Raw genomic sequence first — 18193 nt, 5'->3', positions numbered from 1 at the left:
AAATCCACTAATAGAAAACTCAAACCCTCCAAAAAGAGGAACATTTTGACAATCGGCACACCCTGAACCTTCTCTATATTATACGTTCTCTGATTGTGGTCGATCGTAACGTTGTGACATATTCAGTCTGTTTTCTCTCCGCTGCGACACGGCACTCCTCGTCGTACCAGCAGTTCTTTTGCATTCTCCGAAAACCATTGATTTCGGTTGTAGCTGTACGTAAGGAGCTTAGAATGTCGTCTCACAGTTCCCTTATACCGAGTTGTTGACGAGTGCTCTCAGAGAGCAAGAGTACAAGCCGAGTAGAAAATCGTTCAGCTGTCTTTTGTGATTGCAGCTTTTCGACGTCGAACCTTTCTTGTGTTTGGCGACGTGCTTTTTTTTCTGCACAAAGGTGGATGCGAATCTTGGCTGCAAAAAGATAGTGGTCAGAGTCGATGTTAGGCCCTCGGAGCGTACGCACGTTTAGAACACTGCAGACCTGTCTTCGCTCTATCACAACATGATCGATCTTGTTGGTGGTTTTTAGATCCGGAGACAGCCAGGAGGCTTGATACATTTTGCTATGCTGGTATCTAGTACTATAGATAACCATATTTTGGGTAGCGGACATTTGAGGATGTTTCATGGTGGAGGATGATTTTACCGATCGTAGCGCTAAAGATACCTTCTTTGCCCATTCTGGCTTTAAAGTCGCCAAGCAGGGTTTTGTCATCGTGACGGGGGCGTTCTCATAGGTGCGTTTCAAGCGCTCATAGAAGGCATCGTCCTCCATTTGATGCGAATTATTGCTAGACGTTCATCCGCAGGGGTAAATGACAGTACTCGGCGACGGAATCTTACTCCCACCACGAATCCCTCACCAAACATGCAGTCCTTTATATGGCCAATGTAGTAAATGCCAGAAGGACCTTCTCGTATCAGTCTTTGTCCCGTCCATCGCATTTCTTGGACTGCGGTGATGTCAGCCTTCACTGCAACGAGGGCATCAACCAGTTGGGCAGCGGCACCTTCCTAATTAAGGAACCGGGCATTTCAGGTGCAAAAGGGGGGTTTCTCCTCCGAGGCTTTTTGTTCCTTTTCGTTTTTCGCCTTCAAACGGATGTTCTTAAGCTACCCAAAAAATACTTAGTCAAAGACCGGAAGTCGTGAGCTGCTGGAGCCATATGTAAAGAATCGTTTCTGGCCACTCCCAAGTGAATGGTGATCAGAGAATTTTCCTCACTTGCGTGAAGGTCTACACATGGCTCCATCCTCTATAGAACTAGGCAGGAAAATTGTCAACTTTGCTCTGAAGAGCAAAAGAGAGATACGCGAAACGTAGAGAACTTCGAGAAAGAAGTCCTGAGTTTAGGAATTTAGAGCTCATGCCTGATCAAACACAAAATGAGCATGCAAGGAGAAATTTAGAAATAAGATGAAAAAAGGAACGCATCGTCGACAGCTTATCAGGACGCTGGCGAGGGAAGAAATATTGAGTCGGAGACGTCGTCGATAATGTCAGATTCATCTTCGTAGAGATACTAAATAGGCAAACTGAAAACGAAAGACGTTCTCAAAGTATTAAATTAATGAGAAAAAGTATTGTTATGGAAACTGTCAACACCGAAAATTGAATTGATTTCAACGTCATTTATTTTCAAAATATAAAAATAGGACCCACTAAAATATACATTTACTGCTGCGGATTATGCATTTCCCGCCAAGTACGCAAGTTAAATTTCGAATCTATTGCTAAGGGTCACCCGAATGCTACATCAGCTTTCTTTTTAATGGAAAAATTTCCTTCTGAAGATGGAAGCTACAATTTCTGAGCAACTTGCAAGAATTCGATTACCAAAAAAACTATTCCAAAAAATGTTTAGCAAACAGTCTAGATTTCCCTGAAACACCACGTGGTTTGAAAAGCTTAACGCCAATTGAAGAAAGGTTAAAATGCGAAGATTGCCATTTATGACAATCCGTGTCAAGGGCAGAGTTTTTGGTGTTCTTGCTAATGTACCCATTTCTGTTAACAATATTGTGACATCTGCACCGAGGTCCTTTGATGAAGCTTATGTGATAAAATTCATTTAAGAACACGATTGGAATACAATTATGATTATATGAATGATACTATGAGTCCCGTAAAGATTATGGCAGCTTTGCGATTATTGGTGAATAGTTCTCTATATCGTGAGCACAATATAATACATTAGAGATAACTGGATTAAAAAATTTAATAACCAAGAAGAGGTTCCTTTTGTTGCATCCATCGAAGATATCAGATTGTTTAAACTAGTAACAAGTACAGGTAGATGATATAATAAAAACATCCGTATCACTCCAGGTTTTAATAACAATGCAGTTTATTGTGAAAGTCTTTCAATTTGTTTAATTTTTATTTATGTAAAGTGAATTGATGCGTTAAGCGCTTTCAAAATTGAATGTTCCAATTGTTTGATCGGGGGATCACAATACAAAACTGCAGCCCGCGGGATTGTTGTCGAAAACGAAAGAATATGAAACGAATGATGGTGTCGACGCGGCGCAGTATAGCATGGAATCTCTTGTGGACGAATGTTGAAGATGTATATAGATCGCTGCTGTCGATGTTCAAACCGTAGCGCGCGGGACGGGTGTCGAAAAAACGAATGTTGATGTGCGCAGTGTGTCGAACGAATGTGTCTGCTTTCTCCTTGTTCATCCTTTTTGATGAGTGTATGTGCTGTTGCATTTATTTCGGCAAACTGCTGGTAGAGTAGCTGAAGCGCGGAATACGTTCTGAGAGCAGAAGTATTTCTTGATAGAGTTGTAATATACTCATACGTGTGTGTAGAGAACGGATTTTGGTTTGAAACATACCACATGTATTTGAATGTGCATTTTAATATTATTTGCCCTTTCTGTATGAACGGCAATTGTTTGCATTTAATTTATTCTCGGCTAATGAAGGATAGTAACTCCACGCCTGGCTCAGATATAGCCAGAATGGGTACTCCTTAGCCCTGGAGTTAGGGCTGTGACAATAGATGGATCTTGAGATAGAGTGACCGGTAATTGCGAACGGCTTCATTAGAATTATAATTTTTTAAGTGGGATGTTCAAGCTTTATAACAGACTCTCACCAACTCCCCTTATGAGGGCGCTTATGTAGGGACGATAAGAGCGATCTCTGCTTTTGTTAGTTTTTTTTTTTATTTATTCTATTTTAGAATTTAGGGAACTACTTCTTCTTCTTCTTAATTGGCGTAGAAACCGCTTAAGCGATTATAGCCGAGTTAACAACAGCGCGCCAGTCGTTTCTTCTTTTCGCTACGTGGCGCCAATTGGATATTCCAAGCGAAGCCAGGTCCTTCTCCACTTGGTCCTTCCAACGGAGTGGTGGTCTTCCTCTTCCTCTGCTTCCCCCGGCGGGTACTGCGTCGAATACTTTCAGAGCTGGAGTGTTTTCATCCATCCGGACAACATGACCTAGCCAGCGTAGCCGCTGTCTTTTAATTCGCTGAACTATGTCGATGTCGTCGTATATCTCGTACAGCTCATCGTTCCATCGAATGCGATATTCGCCGTGGCTAACGCGCAAAGGACCATAAATCTTTCGCAGAACTTTTCTCTCGAAAACTCGCAACGTCGACTCATCCGTTGTTGACATCGTCCAAGACTCTGCACCATACAGCAGGACGGGAATTATGAGTGACTTATAGAGTTTGGCTTTTGTTTGTCGAGAGAGGACTTTGCTTCTCAATTGCCTACTCAGTCCAAAGTAGCACCTGTTGGCAAGAGTTATCCTGCGTTGGATTTCTAGGATGACATTGTTGGTGGTGTTTACGCTGGTTCCAAGATAGACGAAATTATCTACGACTTCAAAGTTATGACTGTCAACAGTGACGTGAGTGCCAAGTCGCGAATGCGACGACTGTTTGTTTGATGACAGGAGATATTTCGTCTTGCCCTCGTTCACTGCCAGACCCATTTTCGGTGCTTCCTTGTCCAGCCTGGTGAAAGCAGAACTAACGGCGCGGGTGTTGAGGCCGATGATATCAATATCATCGGCATACGCCAGTAGCTGTACACTCTTATAGAAGATGGTACCTTCTCTATTTAGTTCTGCAGCTCGAACTATTCTCTGCAGAAGCAGGTTGAAGAAGTCGCACGATAGGGAGTCGCCTTGTCTGAAACCTCGTTTGGTATCGAACGGCTCGGAGCGGTCCTTCCCGATCCTGACGGAGCTTTTGGTGTTGCTCAACATCAGCTTACACAGCCGTATTAGTTTTGCGGGGATACCAAATTCAGACATCGCGGCATAAAGGCAGCTCCTTTTCGTGCTGTCGAAAGCAGCTTTGAAATCGACGAAGAGGTGGTGTGTGTCGATTCTCCTTTCACGGGTCTTTTCCAAGATTTGGCGCATGGTGAATATCTGGTCGGTTGTTGATTTTCCAGGTCTAAAGCCACACTGATAAGGTCCAATCAGTTTGTTGACGGTGGGCTTTAATCTTTCACACAATACGTTCGATAGGACCTTATATGCGATGTTGAGGAGGCTAATCCCACGGTAGGTGGCGCAGATTGTGGGGTCTCCTTTTTTATGGATTGGGCATAGCACACTTAAATTCCAATCGTTGGGCATGCTTTCGTCCGACCATATTTTACAAAAAAGCTGATGCATGCTCCTTATCAGTTCTTCGCCGCCGTGTTTGAATAGCTCTGCCGGCAATCCATCGGCCCCCGCCGCTTTGTTGTTCTTCAGGCGGGTAATTGCTATTCGAACTTTTTCATGGTCGGGCAATGGGACGTCTGCTCCATCGTCATCGATTGGGGAATCGGGTTCGCCTTCTCCTGGCGTTGTGCATTCTCTGCCATTCAGCAGGCTGGAGAAGTGTTCCCTCCATAATTTAAGTATGCTCTGGGCATCGGTCACTAGATCACCTTTGGGGGTTCTACAAGAGTATGCTCCGGTCTTGAAACCTTCTGTAAGCCGCCGCATTTTTTCGTAGAATTTTCGAGCATTACCCCTGCCAGCTTATCAAGCTCTTCATACTCACGCATTTCGGCCTCTTTCTTTTTCTGTCGGCAGATGCGTCTCGCTTCCCTCTTCAATTCTCGGTATCTATCCCATCCCGCACGTGTTGTGGCCGATCGTAACGTTGCGAGGTAGTCAGCCTGTTTTCTCTCCGCTGCGGCGCGGCACTCCTCGTCGTACCAGCTGTTCTTTTGCACTTTCCGAAAACCAATGGTTTCGGTTGCAGCTGCACGAGTTTAAAATTCCGTCCCACAGTTCCCTTATACCGAGTTGTTGACGAGTGCTCTCAGAGAGCAGGAGTACAAGCCGAGTAGAAAATCGTTCGGCTGTCTGTTGTGATTGCAGCTTCTCGACGTCGAACCTTCCTTGTGTTTGGTGGCGCGCGTTTTTTGCTGCACAGAGGCGGGTGCGAATCTTAGCTGCAACAAGATAGTGGTCCGAGTCGATGTTAGGACCTCGGAGCGCACGCACATCTAAAACACTGGAGACGTGTCTTCCGTCTATCACAACATGATCGATCTGGTTGGTATTTTTTCGATCCGGAGACAGCCAGGTAGCTTGATGAATCTTCTTATGCTGGAATCTAGTACTACAGATAACCATATTTCGGGCCCCGGCGAAGTCAATCAGCCTCAATCCATTAGGGGATGTTTCGTCGTGGAGGCCGAATTTACCGACCGTAGTGCCAAAGACACCTTCTTTGCCCACCCTTTCGTTAAAGTCGCCAAGCACGATTTTGACATCGTGGCGGGGGCAGCCTTCATAAGTGCGCTCCAAGCACTCATAAAAGGCATCTTTGGTCACATCGTCCTTCTCTTCCGTCGGGGCGTGGGCGCAGATCAGCGATATGTTGAAGAACCTCGCTTTGATGCGGATTGTGGCTAGACGTTCATTCATCGCAGTGAATGATAGTACTCGGCGACGGAGTCTCTCTCCCACCACGAATCCTACACCAAACTTGCGCTCCTTTATATGGCCACTGTAGTAAATGTCACAAGGACCTACTCGTCTCTGTCCTTGTCCCGTCCATCGCATTTCTTGGACGGCGGTGATGTCAGCCTTTGTTTTTACGAGGACATCAACCAGCTGGGCAGCGGCACCTTCCCAATTAAGGGACCGGACATTCCAGGTGCATGCCCTCAATTCGTAGTCCTTATTTCGTTTGCCATGGTCGTCATCAAAAGGGGGGTCTCTCATCCGAGGCTGGTTATGGCTCTTCACTGGGGGTGTTTTTTTTACGTGGCGGGTCCCAAACCCAGCGCACAACCCTATGTGGGGGATGTTTCGCCTTCTCACTTTAGCTCGCCTTCGAACGGATGTTCTTAGGCTACCCAGAGGATACTTGGTCAAAGACCGGAAGTAGTGAGCTGCTTGAGCCATGTGTAAAAGAATCGTTTCTGGCCATTCCCAAGTGAATGGCGGTCAGAGAACTTTCCTCACTTGCGTGAACTTCTACACATGACTCCATCCTCCAATGGAACTACTTATTAAGCAATATTTTATGAGAATGTCAATTCTCTATCCTTTTGCGAGAATTTTGTTACATATTGTGTTTGAGTGCGTATGCATTAATTTGGCAAGTAGTAGCCCACCACCGCTCTAGGATTTGTGCAGAATTTTTTTTTTTCATTACTGGCGAAAGCCATCCTGCGGAGCCGAAAAGTTGTATTTCTTTTAATATAGGGACTGTCAGAAGTAACTTTAACTTTGTTTTTTATACCAATTTGTGGAGTATTAGAAAATTGTGGCTCTAGTGGTGGTCGTACGACGTACCGGCCACTATTTGATCGAGTAGTTGCGGCTTTCGAGTAGCTCTAACAATACTGATCTCCTAGAGTTTTATTTAATATTCTTGGAAGATTCCCTATCTCTTGAAATTTCCTTAATTGTAAATTAAGGTATTGATTTGATTTTTTCTCAACTTGAGTTTGTATGGTGGTAACTAATTTTGTAACTAGTCCACTTTGTGTTTCGCTGTGTAACGTTTGTACTTTTTGTGCCTTTGAGCAACAGGGTGTCTTTTGACAATTTTCTGGATTTGCCTTAGCAATTATGCTCATGGTTCTTTGTGTATAAGCGCTTCTTTGGGGTGAGATAGGATATCTGCTGTAATGAAGCATAGAATTGTGTCTTTTGTGACAATATAAGCAATTAAATTTGCTTTTGCAACCTTTAAGATTGTGTGTATGGGACAAGCAGTTTGTACAGAGTCTTTTAGATCTGACAAAGTTGTTCCTTTCGTTAATGTTTGATTTTTTAAACTTCGCGCAAGATGTAAGCTTATGCCCTCTTTTACATAGTTCGCATGACGTTTGTTTTCTTTGTTCTGATATGAACGTTTGTGTTTTGTAAAAGCTTTTGTTTAAATTTGTGTTTCTTCTAGCTTGGGGTCTATTTAAGCTTCCATTTTGGTCGTGTTTGATGGTCTTAGTATTAATTATATTTTCTTCTAACCTTTCCGCAATTTCATATTGGGTGGTGAGAAAATCTTTCATTTATTGCCACGTTGGGCACTTTTTTCGTGATGAGAGCGATTGCTCCCATAGAAGTAACGCCTTTCCTGGTAATGCGGCGGTGCAAATGTTTACCAGAATTGGGTCCCAGCTATCTGTGGGAATATTTTGTGTCGACAGAATCAACAAACAATTAGAAACAGTGGATTGTAGTGTTACAAATTCTTCACTTGTTTCTTTCTTGATTTTAGGCAAGTTTAATAGTGTCGTTACTTGCTTATCGACCAATGTTCTTTCGTTTTCATATCTAGCTTTTAGAGCTTCCCAAGCCAAATTGAAATTATCGTCATTTAGAGCGAACTGTTTTACTATTATGCCTGCTTGACCTTTAGTTTTGTATCTGAGGTGATACAATTTTTGCGCTTGTGATAATTGACGATGGTTTATGTACACGGCCGTAAACATGTCTCGGAAGGACGGCCATTCTTCATAACCTCCGTAAAAGGTTTCTGTGTCACATGCGGGCAGCTCGAGGTAGATGCCTGAACTTGCCTTTTGACTGTATATTTGTGGCAGCTCTACTTTACTGTGGTACAGTATCTTGTTAAACTGTCACTTTCTGAAATAAATTTAGCAACCTGTTTTGGGCGTGTAGCTCCTGCAGGTGTATTTTGATTATTGTTGTTGTTAACCATTTTTGCAAAATAAAATTATTTATTTATATTTTAGTCCGAAAATATATTTGAATTGTTATTAAAAATCCGCGCTTTTTTTTAATTAAAATGTTTGTTGTCCGAATTATTTGTATTTAGGTACACCCTAATACTTGGACTTGTATGTACATACATATGTTCTGTGCAGTTGAGAGCTCGTTGAAGAGATCAATCCCAGCAGATTTTAGGATGATCGTTTGAGACCTCCTGGATTAATCCTTTAGGAGATATCCTATACTATAGGGGATTTCTATGATAAATCCTATATTATTTTCAACCTGCAATTATTTTAACAAAAACAAATTTTTATAATTTTATTTTTTATTAAATTTTTTTTATTAAATGAATGTATATGAAATCTATTATTTTTTTTATATTATAAGTGTTCCTGTAGAACTGAGCCTTACATTTGAGAAACGCCTTTTTAATCTTTGCCTCAAAATCAGGGTATGAGTAATCATCTTTTAAACTTGTTAAAAAAAGAGATGACATGAATTGAAATTATGTATTACCGTAAAGAAATTTATTGAAAAGTGCTTAATTCTTCAATGCAACTTTTTTTTTGGCTCCATCCCAACTCACTTTTAAGAGCAGGGACTCCGCATTCACTTCATCCAAAATTTTTGATAGGAGTCTTTTTGAAAATTTTTGCTTCAGATACGCCACCTATAATAAACTCAAACTGTTTAGTAACATCTTATCAAATGTATTTTATCATACTCACAATTTCTGCCTCAGGCTTATTCAAAAGCAAGGGCTCTGTAGATGCTAAATCATTCATGTTTTGAATAGGAAATATCATTAATTCAATCTTCTTCGGTTGCAATATGTCAATAATCCGCTCCAGGAGTATAGTGTTCATTAGTATCATCTGGTTGGAAAGATTGTAAGAGCATATTTTTTGATATAGGCACATTTAACTTTTGTGAGTTTAAAATTGCAAGAAGACTATTACATGCGGCCCTTGTTATTCGATTTTCAATTGCCCAAATGGCTAACTGTTTTGAAAGTGGTTCAGCTGGCAAGCAAAAATCTTCTATCACTTCTTTCGAGCCTGTACCACTTTCAACTTATTCAAAAACTTCCTTAGAGCCTGTATCACTTTCAATTTCATTAACACTTTCCACATCATTTTCATTTTGTGTATTATTATTTTGTTTTTTATATAAATTATTTAATTTTTATTCACTAGGCGTTTTAAATGCCTTTTAGAGTACATTTAATTATCAATTTAAAATATTTAATACTCAATAGATATAAAACACTTACGTCTGCACGCTTTAAAAAACACAGTTGAAATGAACAATTGCTTGAAGACAAAAATTAACAGTTATTATTTCCCGTTAATTTGTAATTTTGGAATCAAAAGTACGTGTTCAAATATCATTGAACATGCTTATTTATATGCAAAGCCGAAATTCTACTAAATATAAATATATATTTATATATTAATAAACATACATACATATGTATGTATTGACATAAACATAGCCATGCATTTACATGCAATGCGCATTCAATAAAAATAAAAATGCATGCAGACACATGTCATAAATTTAGAGAAGAGATAAGATTATCACACACACACACACACATATGTATCAAAAACAACCCCATGTCAAAGTGTAAACACAATGACTGCGACAGACTGCAGCAGCACGACAGTGAACTGAAAACGTCGTTGTTCATCTCACTACATGTACATTTTGAGAAGCAACAACAACACAATGGCCGGCATGTACACAAAACAACGCAGTTGTCCATTTTGTATGTACACAATTTCGTTGTGGCCATACTAATTCCTTTCACTTCAATGAAATTTTAATATTTTGTTCAACGTGAAATTTTTTATGCAAAAAATAAGTAAATAGGTCAATATTTTTGCTTTAAATTATCAATTGTTATTACAAATGATATAATAGAGCTATAATATAGCTATTTGATGCTTTTATTTGTAAAATAACGTCAAGTTTGTTAGAGCTGTGAATAATTTTACATTTTACATATTAGTGGCATCACCACTCTACCACCTCTTTCTATCTTCCATTCTACTGTCAACTCTACTGTCGTCCTACTGTCGTTGGCAAAAATAGGAGGATATTGAAGTTAGCGAGAACGACAACTGTCGGCCTGCAGTCGTGTAGTCGTGCAGCTGTCAAAATAACACTGCCCTTAAGAACGTGTGTATTTTAATATTTGACAGATGTAGTTTGCAGTCTACAGCAATAAACAATATGCTGCAATACATATAAACATACACACATACACATATATTTAGTTATTTAAGATAGTTTTAAAATTTGTATATAAGCAAGAAAAATACCAAATAAAAATCAGATTTGAAAGACAATCTCAACGGAAAAGATTATTTTTAATTATGTACATATTTTACTTCCCCCTACCAGTGGTAAGGGGTAAAAGAAAACTTAAAAATAAAAATTTCAAATAAAGGAGCCGTTAGCTATCACTTATTGCCCCCCACCCGAGGTAAGGAATAAGTGACGCAGAACTGCATTAACCTTTATTAACAGTACGATTTTTAAGCTACGAAAAATTAAAAAATCTCCTTTATTGCTCCTAAAGGAGGACAAAAGGGGATCAATACTAAAATTAAGTAAAAAAATCACATCAGAAGTATAAAATCTCCTTTTTTGCTCCTAAAAGATGACAAAAGTAGGTCAACACTAAAAAATAAAAAAAAACACAATATAAGAACAAAATTAAAAAATCTCCCTTACTGCTCCTAAAAGAGGTCAATAGGAGGACTCGTTCATTCCTCCTTTCAGGAGATCTCGCTTTTAAATCTGCTGGGATGCGCTATTTACATAAATATTGTGCTAACGTATGTGTACAAAGTATTTGGTGTAACGTTTTGTGCAGTCCTTCTTGTTTTTGTTTGACAAAGAACAAGGGTATTGCTGAATATTTGCCAATGTGGACTTTGGATAAATATATAGTTACTTACAGTTTTATATGTACCAATTGTTTAGTTTATTTTGTTCAAATGATTTTTATTTTAAAAACTAATTAAAATTTATAATTTTAATAAAGTAGAATGTAGTACCCGGTGTAGGGTATTAAATTACAGGCAGATTTTATGCCGTATGATTATAAGTATATATGTATGTATGTATGTTCGCACTGGGAAGAGAGCGCGAAAGCTAAGTACACTTTATGTATGTTTTTCAGTTTGTAAGACAAATTGTTTATTATGCACTGTTTTAAGGTTGTTGGTATCAACATATGTATATGTAGTATGTATGTATATTAAAATTTTGCATAGAGAAGTAAGAAATATGCATATATGTATGTATGTTTTGTTTTTCTCTCTACCTTTGTCTTGTTTTTGTTTTGTTTTGTTTGTTAATGCCTTTGCTTATTAAGTGTTTAGTGTTTGCAATCCTGCTTATTGTTTTTGTTAAACATAAGGGGTATTGCCTGAGAAATTTGTAAGCAAATACTTGAATTCGTTATTCTGATTGTTAAATTGTTGTGTTTGGAAACACAAAGGTAAGCATATAAGGGGATCACTTTTATGTAAATATGTATTGGAGATGTATGTAAATTTATTTTATATCGAAATTTTGATTTTTTCTGGAAATCAAAACGTTAATTCTTACCGTTTGGTGCCAGTTTTATTATTATTAACCAAACGGATAGTTTATTACAGGTTTTATGTATGAGTACATATATAAAACTGTAACTTTAGGCATACATACATACGTGCATAATATACAATAATAATAAATGGAAATGATACAACTCCCATTATCTTCCCGCAAGGGGTTTTTGGGGGATAATACATATGTGTAAATGTGTGTAAGGCCAATTCCTTTATTCCTCCTCTTCTACAGTCTTTCAGCTGACTGGTGTCTTGAGCGTGTTGTTATTTGTATGTAAGTTTATGTTTTTAAGTTCGCGCCCGAATGTTTGTTGTATTTATTTATTTTTCTTTTGGGGGTTTCGCGCCCGGTTTATGTGTTTTTGTGTGTGTTTGTAAAGTTTTATATTTTGGTTTTGTAAGTTTATGTCTTTCTCACCGCAGCTGTTTTTTTTCCACTGCGCTCTTTTGTTTTTGGGGTTTTTGTTCTTTTTTTTGTTTTGATTGTTTTGATTGTTCGACACTGATCTTCACCGCACTGCACTTAATTTTGTTTTATTTTATTTTGCTTAAAAATCCATAGTGGCTCGAAGGACCATGTTTAAACTAGTAACCAGTACAGGTGGATGATATAATAAAAACATCCGTATCACTCCAGGTTTTAATAACAATGCAGTTTATTGTGAAAGTCTTTCAATTTGTATAATTTTTATTTGAAGTGAATTGATACGTTAAACGCTTTCAAAATTGAATGTTCCAATTGTTTGATCGGGGGATCACAATACAAAACTGCAGCGCGCGGGATTGTTGTCGAAAACGAAAGAATATGAAACGAATGATGGTGTCGACGCGGCGCAGTTCGTATGGAATCTCTTGTGGACGAATGTTGAAGATGTACATATATAGATCGCTGCTGTCGATGTTCAAACCTTTTTGATGAGTGGGTGTATAGGTATGGTGAGTTGTGTTGGTGTCATCAGCTGTGGTGAATCAAGCTGTCTTATTAGGGTGCGCCAGTTTTCCCGGGTAGAGTTGGTGGATGCTTAACTCATTTAAACACTCTTCATGCGGAACAGGCTTACAAAATTAATTTTTCAGTCAATCGTTTTCCAATAGCACTTGAATCTGTAGAGCTAAATTCAGGAGGTTAAGAAACTCTTTTAGACAATATTCTGGTAGGAAACTTGGACTATACCTATATATTTATACCACCAGATGAAGGGCAAAGACCCATTGACATAATTCAAGATAATATTTCGAACACTTGCCATTTGGAACAATATAATAATGTAGGTCAAAAACGCACCTACTCTGTAATGAATAATTAGATAGTACGTTCTGAAATTCGTTAATTTGACCGTAGAGCGTTTACTATTCCAAAATGGTTCTACGATTATAAAAAGTAAGAACATATTAAATGAAAACTTTGTTCAAAACCTTATTCAACACGATGATGATTACAAGGTGTAAGATCCTCTCCTGCGCACTGGGAAGCCGAAAAATGGCAATATGGTAGCAATGATTCGCCAATTTGGGCTTCCAACCGTCTTCATTACTTTATCGGCTTCTAAATCTCAGTGAATTTAGCTTTTGGTCATTCCCTATAACCCTAAAGATATTTCGGAAGATGAAGCCAGCAGTTTTACAACCCAAGATAGGTATCGTCTATTTTGGTCAGATGCAGTTACTTGTGCAAGATATTTTAACTACCGCTATTGACAAATCCTTAAGCTTTTTAAAGATAATGCCGGCACTTTTGGACAGCATTTTGTAAAAAACGTTTCCTGGAAAGTGAAGTTTTAACAAAGAGGTTCCCCTCATGTACATGACATGTGTTGGCTTAATAATGCTCCCAAGATCAACCTTTAAAATCCTCAGACGTTCCCTCATGTCATTAGTTTCCTTGACAATTATATTTCTACAGAAAGTTTGGTTAGTCAATTTGGTACTAGAGAAATAAGAGGACAACAGTTATGTCGTTTTGGTACACTATATCCACCAATCCCTTCAACACAAATATTTTTACCTCTAACAGAAACAATTGAAAATTTACAAAGAATAAAGAACACTCTTCCAAAATTCAAAACGTTTGAAATTCAAATCTTACCACATAAGATATTTCGTATTTAAATAATTTTGAACACTTCCTGTCTGATAGTAGAATAAATACGTTTTTCGATGACTATTTGTTACCTATGAGATCAAGCCTATCAAAACACAAAATTTTTCCAAAAAGAAAATTAGAGGATCGTTTTATGAACGTTTAACATCCTCTGATTTTGGAACTACATGGTGCAAATATGGATATCCAATATATTCTGGATGCATATGCTTGCTGCTCTTATAAAATTAATTATATTAACAAATATAATAGACGAATTTCCAGGCTCTTGATTGAAGCTATATCAAAAGTAAATGCTGGGAATTATTCAGTTAAGCAAAAACTAAAACATATAATACAAATATGTAGGTCACAAGTTTATATCAGGCACAGAAATATCTGCACAAAAAGCAATATATTGCTGCATTAGGCTCCATTTTTCGAAAGCAAGTAATGCCTAAATATTTATAAATACATCTCGACCTGATGACCGTGTTCGAATGGTTAAACCTAGAGCGGAACTTCAGAATCTTCCTTCAGGTAGGACAGAAATATTCGTAGCAGGTATTTTAGACCGTTATGTTCAAAGACCCGATCAGTTAGAAACTGTTTGTTTTACTGATATTTGCATTTGTGTATAAATATTTTAAATCCCTTAGAAGAGCACAAGACAGTTATCATGAGGAGGAAGAAGACGAAAATTTACCAGAAAGTGGGGTTGTCATCAGCACCGGAGTTGAATATTTCCGCAAAATGGTAATACTATCTAGGAATGAACAGCAAGATCTCCTTGAAAACGATAATGAGCAGATCTGCATAACACATCGTAATCTAATTGAGGAAAATCGAAGTAAATATGATGTTTTTGAGCTAAGAGAACTTGAAAATGTTCTAAAAAAGTCTTTATAATGACACAGCCTTAGAAGAAGGTGCACAAATAGAACTACTTCTTGTGGATAATGAGCTCAGAGTGTTGGGACTTCCAGAAATAACTCCAAATATAACTTTCTTTGTTACTCATGTTGTTCTACCAGGCATGCGATTTTTTGTGTGTTATTTTTTATAGTTTTTGTATTTACGTGTATGTATACTCGTGCATATTTTATAGTTTTTTATGTTTTTTTTTTCATCATATATACTATATATACACATATTTGAGCTTTGGTTTTCATTTTATCATTTTCTCACTTTTATCAAATGTTTGTTTTATACGTACTTTTATTTAGGCACATCATATCGGTGTGAACTTTCACGCATATCTATAATATTATATTTTTGAATTTTAGTGTTTAGAAAATGTGTGAAGTAATATCACTTATAACCGAAGAAAAATAAATAAAGCTTCAGTATTTACTTATTAGAAGCCTCGTTAACAAAAAATTTGATATAAACTTTTTACCCTGCTATGATAACATTTTAAAGGAAAAACAGTTATCCTGAGCAAAAAAAGGTCTCAGAATCTCATGTTGAAGTTGAGATAAAAAAACTATTGGAATACATTGCGTCACAAATGTAAATAGTGAACGGAATGAGCCTTCTAAGTACCTATTATCAATAGGTATATGTGGCTTTGATGGCAATTCTGGTCAGAGCGAATATAAGCAGAGATTTGAAAATAATAATTTGGAAGACAATCATTTATTTGTCACGGCATATGTCCCTGTATAACTGATAATAAAATCGCAAAATCATGAAGAGCACAAACAAATTTGGAAAAACTGCAGACTGATCTTCGTCCACCCGCTATTGCCGTCCTGTTCGAATTCAATTTCAAAAGGAATCAGTTTAAACAACCCTAAATGCACTAGATTTGCGCTAAATCCTGCAAAGGAATTAACTTCAAAATATTCCTGGTATTATCTTCCTAAGTCAGTCCGTAAAATTTTAATTCACGCTCCCGATGTTATTCAGTATGCTCTCAGAAGAATCTGCTGAGTCAAGCAATAAGGACGTTAAGATGTATCGACTCCATCATGCACGAAAGAACTAACGGATCGCTACAAATAAGGACTTGCTAAATCGACTGCTTTTGAGCTTAGATCCTTTCATCACCAGTCAAAGAAACTATCATGCAAAAGTAAATCAATTTTATTAAAATCAGTTTTGATTTAGTTGAATACTATTTAAGAAATTGCTTTTTTCGTTTATCAACTTTTTTAATTTAATATAATTATTTAGAATTTGTTACCATCGTGGGGTGGCGGAGTGGAAAACGGGAGAGGGAGATTTTAAAAAGCTTTGGCGAAATTTCACTTTTAAATAGGCAGTGGAAGTATTTTTGGCCGCTGATTCCATACAAGTCCGACTACTGTGCATCGTTTAGAAAGGTTATGAAATCTTTTCAGTAGAAAGAAATAAATTTCCAGTTGTTCCGGCTGAAGGAATTTCAATTCATGAAGGTCAGGGTGCTACATATGGTAAAATTGTCGTTCATACTAGACCCAGAATGCCTAGAGTTTCGATATCTTCATTATAGGAAATTTAATTTCTCCTAACATGTTATCTGAATCGGATCTTGTATTTAGAGTACTGATTTAATCGAACACAAATAAAGCTTTGATAACACAATTTTCAGAGTCTGTCTGAGACTGCCTGATTCTTTCTTCAGATTTTATGTTTTGTCGAAACTTATACGTTTTGATATACCAGGATTTACTCCAATTAACGAGCTGAGGATAGATAGCACGGAGACAAACAACAGGAATAAAAAGGGTATTATAATATATGCAAAGCATAGTTTTGCCATAGAACCTAAAACTGTAAAGAAAATTTATTCTGCCTACTGCTTTTTGGCTTGGTTTTAGAAGCAGTTTTGTTCAAATGTTTCAATATTAATATTCTGGTTCTATACAGAAGCTCAATGAATTGTTGTTCGTTAGTCTGATTAAAACTCGAGAACGGCTGGGCCGATTGAGCTGACTTTGGTTTTAAAATGTTTGTCGTAGTCCAGGGTAGGTCTAAACGGTGAGCAAATAAGGAAAAATTACGAGTAAGATAGAGTAAAACGACAATTCCATTTTCCCATATAAAAGTTGACCACTTACTTGCTGTCAAACATTTGACGGTATTTGTACTCTCAGTTCCACTCGAATTGAAGAACGCATTAAAACAAGACTTTTGAATCGACAACATAATATCAACTTTGCTCATAACATCGTGTATTTAAATTTCAATTTCAAATTTCAAAATATATAAATATAATTAATGTGTTGACATGTTTGATGGTGCCAACCTTACAGTGTTACCAACTCTCAAAAATACTTTTATTATAATAACGGGGCATCTCTGCCTGTGCAGACTCCACATTGCTCATTGCTTACTAGATATAGAATACTACATAGTTTGCCATATATCGTAAGCTAGAAGCTGTCTCTTCAGCAGTTTAACAGCGCAGTTTTCATTTATATGAAAATTTCGAAGAGGCAACATATTCCATTTCCACATATGCCGACGGCATTTTAATTTCGGTAATATGAAAATTAGAAGAGCGAGTTAAGACGGTTGTGTTATATTATAAAAATAAAGTACATTTTCAAAATAACATTTAATATTTAGTATAATATTGTTAATTTATAGAAATAGTATGCAAATTGGTTTGGGAAGTCTTAAATTTAATAAGCTTATACAAGCATAAATCAAAATATCATTTCTCATTTTAAATTTATTATTTTAATTTCAAAATATAAATATAATTAATGTGTTGACGTGTTTGATGGTGCCAACCTTACAGTGTTACCAACTCTCAAAAATACTTTTATTATAATAACGGGGCATCTCTGCCTGTGCAGACTCCACATTGCTCATTGCTTACTAGATATAGAATACTACATAGTTTGCCATATATCGTAAGCTAGAAGCTGTCTCTTCAGCAGTTTAACAGCGCAGTTTTCATTTATATGAAAATTTCGAAGAGGCAACATATCCCATTTCCACATATGCCGACGGCATTTTAATTTTGGTAATATGAAAATTAGAAGAGCGAGTTAAGACGGTTGTGTTATATTATAAAAATAAAGTACATTTTCAAAATAACATTTAATATTTAGTATAATATTGTTAATTTATAGAAATATTATGCAAATTGGGTTGGGAAGTCTTAAATTTAATAAACTTATACAAGCATAAATCAAAATATCATTTCTCATTTTAAATTTATTATTTTAATTGGTATATAAAAGTTATGCCACAATTATTATATAGTAGTCCAAAAATATAAATTCTTATTTTTCCCAGAAATACATTTGTAAAAAAAGGATCTTTATCCTTTGTTATTATCTTATTTTTTCCAAAAATACATTTGTAAACAAAAGGATATTTATCCTT

The 18193-nt window shown here is 37.1% G+C and overlaps 1 protein-coding gene across 2 annotated transcripts in view; it reads right to left on the bottom strand.

Moving 5' to 3' along the window:
* The window catches only part of LOC126764074 (craniofacial development protein 2-like), a 182138-nt gene extending 173698 nt beyond the window's left edge, over nt 1–8440 (bottom strand). Inside the window, exon 1 of one of the 2 annotated variants that reach the window (XM_050481846.1) lies at nt 4502–8440. In XM_050481846.1, coding sequence (XP_050337803.1) covers nt 5138–6382 — 1245 coding nt within the window. In that variant the 5' untranslated portion in view covers nt 6383–8440 and the 3' untranslated portion in view covers nt 4502–5137. The remainder of the gene's footprint in view (nt 1–4501) is intronic. The other variant, XM_050481847.1, reaches the window with a different exon arrangement.
* Nucleotides 8441–18193: the final 9753 nt, after the last annotated feature.

This window comes from Bactrocera neohumeralis, unplaced genomic scaffold (genome assembly GCF_024586455.1).
Source record: "Bactrocera neohumeralis isolate Rockhampton unplaced genomic scaffold, APGP_CSIRO_Bneo_wtdbg2-racon-allhic-juicebox.fasta_v2 cluster09, whole genome shotgun sequence".
Taxonomy (NCBI): domain Eukaryota; kingdom Metazoa; phylum Arthropoda; class Insecta; order Diptera; family Tephritidae; genus Bactrocera; species Bactrocera neohumeralis.
Note: the sequence above shows the minus strand (reverse complement) of the source record. Positions and strands in the feature narration are given on the sequence as shown.